Source organism: Vicugna pacos, chromosome 6 (genome assembly GCF_048564905.1).
Source record: "Vicugna pacos chromosome 6, VicPac4, whole genome shotgun sequence".
Taxonomy (NCBI): domain Eukaryota; kingdom Metazoa; phylum Chordata; class Mammalia; order Artiodactyla; family Camelidae; genus Vicugna; species Vicugna pacos.
Window position 1 is genome coordinate 1,431,341 of NC_132992.1, and position 12,183 is coordinate 1,443,523.

Genomic DNA, 12,183 nt, shown 5'->3' on the forward strand with positions numbered 1-12,183 from the left:
ATCTTGCACCTACACCTGAATATGCTTAGGTTAAGAAAAGCCCTGTGCTGGGCTCTCCTGAGTCCTATCATTTTTGTATTAGTAAAAGTTGTCTTCAAGGAATTTAAAATACTTGGAAAACATTTAGAAACAAGTTGATAGAAATCCAATACGTGTTACCATATATAATACACACAGTAATACATTAATATTCACAAGCCAATGTCAATGCAACTACTGATGAAGAATTTGATAAATTTTTTTAATTGAAGTGTAGTTGATTTGCAATGTTGTGCTAATTTCTAGTGTACGGCATAATGATTCACTTATACACATATATGTATTTCTTTTCATATTTTTTCATTATAGGTTATTACAAGGTATTGAATATATATAGTTCCCTGTGCTATACATTAGGACATTGCTGTTTATCTGTTTTATATACAGTAGTTAGTATCTGCAAATCCCAAACTCCCAATTTATCCCTTCCCACCCCCTTCCCCTCTGGGAACCACAAGTTTGTTTTCTATGTCTGTTAGTCAAAAAGTTGTAAACGTTCATTGAAACTGCATTCACCATGGCCACTGCTGCACGTTCCAACATTAACCAGCTGGATTTATGAGACCAAACATGCCAGGGCACCAATCGTGCTAATGGCTATTAAAAATTCATTTTTTTGCAGGAAAACTTAAAAAAAGTAATTTTTAAAATCCATAGCACCAACATTAACTCCTTGAGTCAAATCTCCTCTCTGCTGCCTTGCATTCTAGGTATTAGCTTTATCCTTTCTCATGATGGGACCGTCTTTTTGTGTGAAGGAGAGACAATCTTTGGCACACCATTTTACTGTCAGAAAGCCTCTTCTCAATGCATTTCCTGGAATCCTTCCATCTCTATTGTGAAATGCTAAGCCAAACGTGGAAGTTGTCTTTACTTTGTGCTCTATAAATCTGACAGTAAACTCCTGCTTCCTGAATCCATTAGTTGAAAACAGAAACAGCACCCCCGCATCTGGATCAACTCAACTCAAAAACCAATGGTAAAATACAGCACATTCTGAATTAAAAAGAAGAAGACAATCCAGCTTCAAACATACCACCCTTCCAAGTAAAAACAGTAAAGTTAGCAGAAACCCTGGTTAGCAACTTCAGCATCAAATTCATTCATCCAAGAGTCCTCAAAACCTAACAGTGCCTGTATCTTGTCAAAGATTAAACAAATGCATAACTAGAACACCAGAACACTATATTATAACTTATATCACATGATACTGTACTTGAGAGCTCGAAAACCTATACATAATTTAAAGTATTCTCAGGCAAAAATATTTTTAATTTTCATTAAATGTGAAGCAGATTTTGCTTTCCAAGCCCCAAGCTGGTTATACTAATCAACTAACAAGGACACTGACAGTTATGGTCCTAAATAGAATCTGGAAATTTGGGGGATAAACTCATCATTCAGAAAATAATAGCTCAACAACCTTTAAAAAAGCAAATCAAAGCTATTCTGGGATAGTTTCATCAACACAACAAGGATTTTTTTTTATTTTTTCAAAAAACAACCACATTACAATAGGTTTACAAAATAATACCTAAAAAACTTGAAATTATCATTATAATTCATGTTTCTCCTCACCTTTTTTTTTTTGCCATGTCATTTGCAGGATGCAAATGTCTCAGTTTATCAAATAATAAACACATTTAAATAAACCTTAAATTAACTAATTTTTTTTAAATTCTGCTGTCCACAGGAGTTATGTAAGTAACTAGATGTATGCCACATTATTTTCTTGACAATCCTCTTAACCTACTATGATGAAGGGAAAGAATCCATTATTTAATGAGCTGAGAGTTGTGAGCAGATGTTCACATCAGAGCTAATAAACAAATGTAGGTTTTTATTCATCTCAGCTAAAGATTTCAGAATTAAAAGGACAGTGGTAACCTTTTCTGGGAAATTGCCAGTAGCCCTCTGCACATTAACTATGCCTTGATGGGACAGATGGAAACCAGCAAAACAATGACCTAAATTGTTTATCATCTACTCAAGAGAGGTGACTGTAATAGCTAATACGAAGTAAATATTTAAAAATTATATCTGTAACTTAATAACAGCCATCCAGGTGGTAAGACAACAGAACGCATCTTTCCAACTACATCCAGGGAACAACTGGAGTTCAAGTCCTACTCCTCATCCCCTAATTCAGTGACAAGACCAAAACTATTCCCCATACAACTTATTGTGCTTCACTCAAAGTAGCAGGATTTTGACTGGTGGTGAAGGCCTTTGTTGTGCTACATACAGCTCAAAACTGAACTCTCAGGGCTCATATTGCTTATCCATTCATCTTTTCAGTAAGCATTCACTGGAAGCCTACTCCATGCCTGGCACTACACTAGGTACCAACTTGCAGCAGCAACCATGACACACACCCACCCTCAAAGAGGTGGACTAGCTGTGTGTGCTCAGTGCTATGACAGACACAGGACAGAAGGGGTTAAGGGCAAGTAGCCAGGCCTTGAAATTGCCTTTGCCAAGGCCCCATCAGAAAAAGCACTTTGCATTCTTAGAAGCACAGGTAAAATTTGGGAGGAGAGTTTGGGAGGGTAGAGAAGGGGCTGGGAGAGAGGTTTCAAAAGACATGAAATAAGAAAAGAACTCTGGAAGATATACTAAAAGTTCTGAACTTCACTCTCAGGGCAATGGTCTGAAAATGTTCATGCAAAAGAGCCATAAAATTAGGTCGGCCTTTTAGTCAAAGAAGAAAAGAGAGGGGTCGAGGACAAGGAGGAGGAGAAAAAAAGAAGAAGAGGAACAAGTCTGGATGCAAAGCAGAGAAAAGATTGAATAGGGTGAAAATGGAGCCAGGAAGAACTTTTAAGAAATCACAACAGCAGTCGAGGAGAGAAAGCCGACATTGGCCTGAATCAAGGAAGTGACAGTGGAGAAAAGAGGATGGAATTGAGAGACATTAAGGAGAGAAAGCTGGACGGGATGCTTGCCTGCGCTGGGTGTCGGTTTGCTCTATAGGGGTTGAGGGAGTCGGGTGAGTACAGCTGACTTGGGCAGCTAAAGAGATGGTGGTGCGGGCCACCAAGAGAGGGATGCAGAGGAAACCCAGTCTGGGGGAAGATGACTGTTTAAAGTCTCTGTGGGACGTCCAGTGGGCGACGTCCAGTGGGCAGCGAGACATGAGGATCCAATGGGCAAGCTAGAAATGCAGGCTGGTGATATGGAGTTAGGTTTCATCAAATTATATAAACAGTAGCAGATTCCCTAGCCACAAATAAGAAAACTCTGAGAAATGTTTAAAAAAAAAAAAAGAAAAGAAAAAGAGAAGAGAGCTAGAGGTGGAGCTCTAAGGAACAAGAACATTTACAATATGGACAGGAAGGAGCTGCCTGCAAAGAGTCTTAAAGGAGTGGCCAAAGCAAAAGAAGGAAAATCAGGAGGAACGTGGGAGAGGACAGCAACGTCCGATGCTGCAGAGGGGCGCAAAAGCTGTAAAAGCCCAAGAAAACCCCCCCAAGATTAGGTAAGAAGGAGGGCTTTGTGCCCTGGGGACAGTTTTGTTTCAATGGCATGATGAGGGGAAAAGGCAGAATGAGGAGGGGCTAAAGATGGAAGAGATGTGAAGAAGTGGAAAATGCAGCTGCAACTCTGGGAGGAGGGGAGACAGGGCAGCAGCTGAAAGAGACATGAAGGTCAAGGGAGGGTTGCTTCCTTTAATGATAGAAATGTTGAAACACAGTGAAGCCAAACCCAAAGAGCAAAAGCTTAAAAATACCAAACGGAAGCAGTGGAGACACAGGTGAGAGGGCAAGTGGGACTAGGATTCTCCGGACAAGAGATTGAAGCCAAGACCTAAGTGGAAGAATCAGCCTGAATGGAGGTTAGACATGCTTTCCTTAGATAGACACAAGGCAGTGACGGCCACTGTCATCAGCATCACCTCCATCTTCCCCAGGATGCAGGGTTTACAGAATAGGTCTATGCCGATTCCTAGAGGCTGACAAAAGACCTTGCTAGTGAAAAGATTTCCTGAACCTGTTGTCAAGTTGTAAATTATATCTGCAATCTGAATAAAAGCAAACCCTCCTGAAACTTACTGGTAGGCTCAGAACTCATGAAAGCTGGGGTGGAGGAGGAATGTTTAACCACAGGCCTCTGGGGAAAAGTCCTCGGCTGTGTGGTGTCAGGAGTGACTCACCTACCACCACTGTGGACGTTATCCTGGCGCAACCGAAGCCTAAAGGAAGGAGCTTTGATAGGAAGGAAGTACTGGAAATGGACTACAGGTTGACCCCATTGTACTGTGCTTTGCTTTACTGCACTTCACAGACACTTGAGTTTTTTAATCAGTTGAAGATTTGTGGCAACCCTGCAAGGAGGAAGTCTATCAGCATTTGCTTACTTTGCATCTTTGTGATACATTTCAGTAATTCTCACAATATTTCAAGCTTTTTCATTATTATATCTGTTATGGTGATCTGTGATCACCAAACTTTGGTGTTGCTACTACAAAAAAAATTACGACTCAAACACTCAGAGGATGGTTAGCATTTTTTAGCAATAGTGTTTTTTAATCAAGGAAGGGACATTGGGTTTTTTTTAGACATAAGGCTACTTACTGCACACTGAATAGACTACAGTACAGTATACACATAATTTCTACAAGCCCTGGGAAATGAAAAAACTTCCCGTGACTCACTTTACTGTGATATTTGCTTTACCGCGGTGGTCTGGAACTCAACCCATGATCTCCAAGGTGGGTTGCATTATCAGAAACTAGCAAGATCTGAGAAATTTAAATGGCAACAAGGAAACTCACTATCTACAGCTGACAAACCAAACACTAAGATGGTCTTCCTGATAAGTCAATTTCACTAAGCTGAAGACCCGAAACACTTAAACACTAATCTAGGTGTTGAGGGGAAGTATTTTATAGATGTGATCAAGCCATACTCAGTAGACTTTAAGTCAGGGGTATGATCCTAGATGATCTGACTGACCTGAACGCATCAGTTGAAAGGCCCTAAAAGCGGAGCTGAGACTTCCCTGAACAGGAAAAAACTCTGCTCGTAAACAATAGTATCAGTACCTGATTGTCCCAGACCGCCTTTCCCGACCACCTGCCCTGCAGATTTTAGACTTGTTAGCCCTCACAATCAAGTCAATTTCTCGCAATAAAGCTCTTAATATGTATCTCCTGCTGATTCTACTTCTCTGCTTGAAACTTGACAGATACACATACTAAGGAAAATGATACAAATACAATGTGTTGAGCACTAAAGAAATGCCAGGGGGCCATCACAGTTGCCAAGTCATTCTCAGCCAACAGTATCTCAAAGTATCTCCACAAATGGAAATCAGGATGAAACTACAAGGTTCCCTGGGCTGTTGGGAGGAAGCTGCCTACACTGAGGCTGCAGGGGATCCACACCCCCTGAAATTTAGTATATAATAAATTTCCTAGAGAGCTACCAGAATTTAAGGATCACCATTTTAACTGGTTGTATTAAATCCCTGGCCCACCCCAATAACTAAAACAGAAGAAAAGAAGGTATCCACTTTCAGCATTATCCATGCGGACATTGATGGTTTATATTCCTTTGCAGTCACTAAGTTTTACAGGTGTTAGCCAAAGAACTCAAAATAAAACAGACAGAATGCTTAACCTTCAGCTAAGATCAAGGGCAGGATAATAATTACGTGGGGGGAAAAAGGCATTTATGTGTTTCTAAACCACAAATCTAGCCACAGTACCCAAATTCACATTGAAAGTAACCTCTTAGTTGAATTAACTTGGTATACAAATCGTAGACATGTTTTTGCCTTTGTGTCACAGGGGTTTCACATGTTTTTTTTGTTTTTTTTTTTGCTAAATAGAATCTAAAGCAGGCATCTTCAAATGTCCTGGCGTGTGGACTGTTTCTACCAGGAGACGTACTGCCTACCACTGGCCACTGCTACACACCCTCACCAGGAGAGGAATATTGTGATGAGACAGTGGTGGGATGGGGTCCAGTTTTTACCAGCTATTACAAATAAAGTCTGAAACTAAATAAATTTCAGAAACCAAAGCACTGATAAAGATACATTAAAAATGTAGCTCTATATATAATAGTCAAGAAATGGAAGCAGCCTAAATGTCCAATGACAGATGACTGAATAAAGAAGTCGTGGCATATTTATACAATGGAGTATTACTCAGTGATAAAGGAAAAGAATACAATAATGGCAGGTGCAGCAACATGGATGGATCTGGGGATCGTCATTCCAAATAAAGCCAGAAAGAGAAAGAAAAATACCATATGATATCACTCACATATGAAGTCTAAAAAAAGAAAGAAAGAAAAGAAAGAGGACACTAATGAGCTCATCTACAAAACAGAAACAGACTTGCAAACATAGTAAACAATCTTATGGTTACCAGGGGAAAGGAGGTGGGAAGGGACAAATTTGGGAGTCTGAGATTTGCAAATGTTAACCACTATATATAAAAATAGATTTTAAAAATTGTTTCTACATAGCACAGGGAACTATAGTCAGTATCTTGTAATAACCTTTAGTGAAAAAGAATAAGAAAATGAATATACATATATATACACACATATGTATATACACATGACTGGGACATTATGCTGTAAACCAGAAATGACACACTGTTAACTGCCTATACTTCAATTAAAAAATAAAATAAACACTACAAGGCATACCCTTCCTTGGGAGGGAAAAGCAAGCACCTCTCCAAAGGGGCTGCGGAGGGCACCAGGGAGCGTGGTGAGGTCCACTGGGACCCAGGGCAAGACCTTCTCTGGGCGGGAAGAAGGGGAGGGCCAGCTGAGAAGGGAAAGGTCCCCTCAGAGATGTGGGTCCGCCCCTAGCCTGCAGGCTGCTCTCCTGAGGAGGCTTAGCCACCCAGGCCCACTCCAGCCCACTGACAGGTACACGAGGATGGGCTCGAGACCTAAGTGTTGCCCTAGCCAAGTTCTTCCAAACCCCAAAGGATGGGGACGGGCAAAAAAAATTAATTTTTTTAAATGCTAAAAGAAATCAATCCCGGATTTGAGGACAACCCCACTCCATGTTTGAAACTCTGAGGGTGCTTTTCACCTCAGCAAAACACAATGCTCTGCTGTTCGAGCCAGTGGATCAAAACCATGAAAGGGACTACACATCGGGGTGGGCTGGAAGTCTCTGTGTAAAGATGCTGAAATGGATGATGAATGTGGATTATTTACTCATCAGCTACCTGTAATAAAGCAACAACACTCCTCCCTGAAGATTCAACCTCCATTATTGACACGGAACAATTAGCATCTAAGAAGTAAATTGCCTTAATCCATGTCAGCTGAATGAGGAATAAAGCTACAACTTTCTTTTTAATCTGACATCATCTATATTGTAAATCTTTTGATGACTCTTGGAAAGACACTAGCCTTTTAGGACTGGAGCAGCTTTGGAGCAGAGAAATGAGTCCAAAGATCTGCTTAATTATTATAAATATTTCCCATCCATTGGGGAATTTTAATAAGTGAAACAAGACATTGTGCTAATGTTCTGGAGTAAATAATGAGCTCTTTGTCATTCAGTTTCATAACAGTTTCTAGTCATAAAAAGAAATATGATACTTACTTTGCTGTGATGGTACCATTTAAACTCTCAGCGTTTAGAACAATATAGTGGTATCTCCAAAGCAACTTCAAACTTTGGTAACACTAGAAAAGAAAAGCAAGGATATTTTAAACAATCTACCTTCCTATCATTTTCAGCTTAGCAAACTAGAGACTAGAATTGTTCTAAAGCAGTTTTATAATTGCGACTGTTTGAACTTTGACTTTGTAGGCTCCAAATACATGTTAACACATAGACGGAAAGCACTTCATCCCACTCAGAATCAAAAGCCCTACAAGGCTGGTGACTAGACAGTGACAGTAGGGGCCAGCTGCTGTGGACAACTGTGTCAGTGGAAGCTTCCCACTGATAGGACCTAAACTGTGCCCATAACTCTAGATGCAAAACCATCTGAGAGCTGAAAGACATGGCTTTTTTTAAAAAACCTTTATTATAGATGCCCAGTAAACCACATTATTTCAGATGTACAGTTTGATACATTTTGATGGATGTATACACCAATGAAGCCACCACCACAATCAAGATAGCTAACATATCCATCACTCCCCAAGAGGTCCAAATTTCAAATTCCCAAGTTATCCCTTCCCATCCCCGTTACCCCCTGGTAACTATACATTTCAATTGTCACCCATTAGTGTGGATTTACTGCTTGTTAAAATACTTCCACATCACTTGGTAAAGAGCCACTTCTGAGCAGCCCCTTCCCTAACTTTTCTCCAATTTGGTTACTAAAAGCACGTCCTGAGGCCCCCAAACCCTCCTTCTTCTGCATGGCAACAAATATGCAGTCACAGAGAATCCCTGTCCTCTGAGACTATCAAAGGTCAACCTGGTGACAATCTAACACAATGATAAATGTAGGCTGTTGTTGTTTACAACAATAATAATAATATGATATTGTTGCTCTGGAACACAGTCCAGTTGCAAACTTAGTAAAGTATATAATGGGAGTCCTACTTTCTTCTCAGCTGGAAAGGAAGCCACTGCAGAGATTCTGATAATCCTGTGCGGCTGGTCCAACATGCCTAATAAGGTCAGGGAGGGGGCAAACACATGTGACATTTCATACCAACATCAGGAACAAGAAGGCCCAAGATAGTCCAGATGGCAGCAATAATGAAGGAGGCCGGGTTCAGGCAGTGGCTAAAAAGGCTGACCCCCTGGAGGAATGCCCAGAGATAACCTTGAGAGCATCTGGCAGCTCAGGCCCACAGCCATGATTTCTAGCCCATTGACAGCCCAAGTTCAACCAGACACTATGGGACACTTAACAGGGGCAGGCAACAGCTCCTCAGTGTTAGCGCATCTTGCAGGAACACCCAGCTTAACACCAAATCATGCAGAGGTAAGAGGATAGACTGATGAGGAAGAAACTGTAAAGCCTCTTGATTCGAGAACTTTCTGAAGGGGTTGCTCTCAAACTTGGGTGTGCAGTAGAATGAGCAAGACCCTGAATCTGTGAAGTCAGCAGCCTTGAGGTGGATGCCTTTTCCTTATGACTTAATAAGATCCTCAGATGCTCGGGACACAGACCAAATTTAAGTCACCTCAGCAAGTACTCCCAGAAGGTGGAAGAGCCTAATTTCCCAACAAGAGGACCTTTTAAACTGGAATATTTTCACTGTATCTAAAAAAACTATTCTCTTCACTGAATTTGCATGCTTTTATTAAGGTTAAATATGAACCTGATATAATTATTTAACGGGAAAATGACCAACAGAAAGAAATAACCAACTTTGGAGTATTAAACATGATTTGTGAATTTAAAGCTTTTATAAACTTGAGTTTTATTAAACTTCTCTATTCAAACTTGTTATAAATACAAGGAAAACCTGTAAATAATCTGGACATGTTGAGAAATAAATGCTTAAATATAATTAGCAGTACTTCTAGTCTGTAATCTGAAATGAAACGCATAACTGAAATCTTTCTTAAATGTAACTCCTTATATTGATATAATTAGACAACTATATATATGTAATTACATTATAAATAAGAACATATATTTAATCAAATCTTCAAAGCTATTTTTTTAAGGAGAAAGAGGAAGAGGAGGGACTTAGATACCAACCTTGTGCACACATTCAAATCCAAGTGATTGATATCATCTTCATTATCTTTTATAGCAACATCTAAATCAAAGGCTTCTTGATCTTGGATTGATTTTCAGACTCTAGAAGATCCAGACTCTTTCACATTATAAATAATATTAAGCTGCAATAAATAAATTAGTATAAATAATAAATTAGTAGCAATAAAAACTGCCTTCATTATACACTCTAAATATTAGGTAATGATTCTCTTCGGGACAAACCCAACTAAATTTGTAATCTTCAACCTAGAAAAAATTAGTTTCACTAAGTATCATAATCAACAAATATAATTATGAACGTTTATAAATAATGATTTTTTAGATTGAGAAATTCTTACATAACACTCCAAGTATCCTACACCATCGTGAATGATATTGATGGTTATTGCTTTTTCAAAGAATGTAAAACATTCCCTTGAGGGTAAAAATGAAACTACTGCCAACTTTCTTGAAAGCATCCACTAATTCCTAAGTTCTGCTGCCCAAATGGAGTCATTCTTCACAAACTGGAACCTTACAAACTAACAGTAAGATAAATCAACATGTCTTCATCCAAGATCCTTGGTTGAACAGAAACTTGTTCAACTGCTAAGGATTCTTTTTGATCATAAACTGCTTTCCAAAGATGATGAAATACACGATGGATTTCAAGTCAACTGGGTCTTTTTCAGCAACACCAATTTGAATGGTGCTGAGGGGACACTGCGGGGCAGTGTGAGGGCCAGTGTTTTTCTCAAAGAGATCCTAAGATCAGAAGCTTGGGAGTGTACTCAACATTCCCTAGGCCTGCCTCATACCAAGTTGAATCAGAATCTATTTAAATTCTTTACCTCTTCCGCTTTCTTTGATACCAAGATTCATAAGCCTTACCATTACTATGTAATAGTGTATTTTATTTTACTTATACTTAAATCTGTCTCTCTCACACATATACCTCAGAACTCAACATTGAGCATCCATTGTGGATTTACATACTTTAAAAACCCCTCTCTCTAAGCCTTCATTTTTCAAACCTAAGAGTTCCAACTTTTGATTGTGCCTCACCTAGATCATATAATCCTTCATTCTCTTCATCATCTGGAATATCTCAGTCTGGACATTCTCCAACTTTTCCTAAACTACAATTAAAATTGTAGGATATTCTTGGAGTCTCTCATCAAATTGGAGAGACAACCTCTGTGATTTCCCTGCCCCCTTTCCTGTGATGTGCAATTTTCCTTTTAGAGACCAATCTCATCAGGAGATAAACACAACTATGAGGTTTGTCCCCTGGGTCACAATTAATATCCAGCTACAACTAACTAAGTGTTAAGAGTTTATATTTGGCCCATAGTAGAGATCAACTGCTCACTCAGAGAACTTCAAGAGAGCTTGCAGTTTATTTCCAGTAGATTGCTTTCCATCACCCAAAAGAGGTGAACACTGACTGCAAACCTGAGTTTCTTTGCCCTCCTTTTTCCTAGAGCACTTTTAAAAATATCAACTAAAGGAAATGTCAGTACCTATTCCCAGGCGACCAGCATTTTTGCAGTTTTCTTCTCTATGACGAGAAGTGCCTAGCGGTCCCTCCCTTTGTCTTCTGCATGCAGGTACAGACATGGGACTGGTGAGCGTGCTGACCAGTAGGTGCCATATTTACTGCAGTGTCCTTCAAACCTCAAATAAAAATTGTCTGGATTCAGTCATTTATCTACATTTGGCTTAGAAAGAATGAATTCCAAGCAATATGGTGGTTTAAGTATATATAATTTTTCAATTGTATCTAAAAATATCCAGTGTGTTTGCTTTTGGATTTACTCTTTGCTTTGAAAGACAGCTCAGGAGTGCCAGTTTTCACATGATCTTTGTCAGTGAAGATCAACACAAATTATTCGCTCTTTCTGACCTTTTCATTGAATACTCTGAATACTGTTCCTTTTAGCTAGGATTTTTCCTTGATTTTTAAGACATTTACTGTGTTCTGAGTATCGTACAAAATAATCTTCACATTATTTGGAAGCTTCCAAATTATACCTGACTACGTGCCCTACTTTGCTAAGTGTTTCTGTTCCCCCAACTAGAACAGTTGTACTGGTTTTTGAAAATGCACCTTTTCTCTATAACGGCCTTTTTTTTTTTTTAACTTTCTCAGTAAATCTTTCAAGGTTTGTTTGGATTTTTTTCTAACGAAGCAAATGATCTTTTTCAGCACTGTTACATATTATTTTGTGTCCCAAGAACATGGTTAAGTCCCTACGATTTTCATGTATTAAGTATAATAACTTCTACTCAGGATTTTACCTACTGCTTCCATTTTATTCCAGCCCAATTACACCATAAAGGGTCAATTTCTTCAGATTTCCTTCCTACACCAGAGCACTGAACATATCATGCTCTACTTGCTTTATTTACTATAATATAAAATTTTACATCAAAGGGGAACATTTCCTATCTTCAAGTCAATTACTTGTAATATCATGTTAACCTTTATT

At 39.1% G+C, this 12,183-nt stretch overlaps 1 protein-coding gene across 2 annotated transcripts in view; it reads right to left on the reverse strand.

The window, feature by feature from the left end:
- Window positions 1–12,183, reverse strand: part of LOC140685368 (CD109 antigen-like) — a 212,073-nt gene that overhangs the window by 10,696 nt on the left and 189,194 nt on the right. For both annotated transcript variants that reach the window (XM_072962191.1, XM_072962190.1), the window contains 2 exons: window positions 9,692–9,834; window positions 7,621–7,703 (listed from right to left, as the gene is read on the reverse strand). Coding sequence is in view for 1 of the 2 variants with exons in the window: in XM_072962190.1 (XP_072818291.1) it covers window positions 9,787–9,834 (48 nt within the window). In the remaining variant the exon portion in view is untranslated. The remainder of the gene's footprint in view (window positions 1–7,620; window positions 7,704–9,691; window positions 9,835–12,183) is intronic.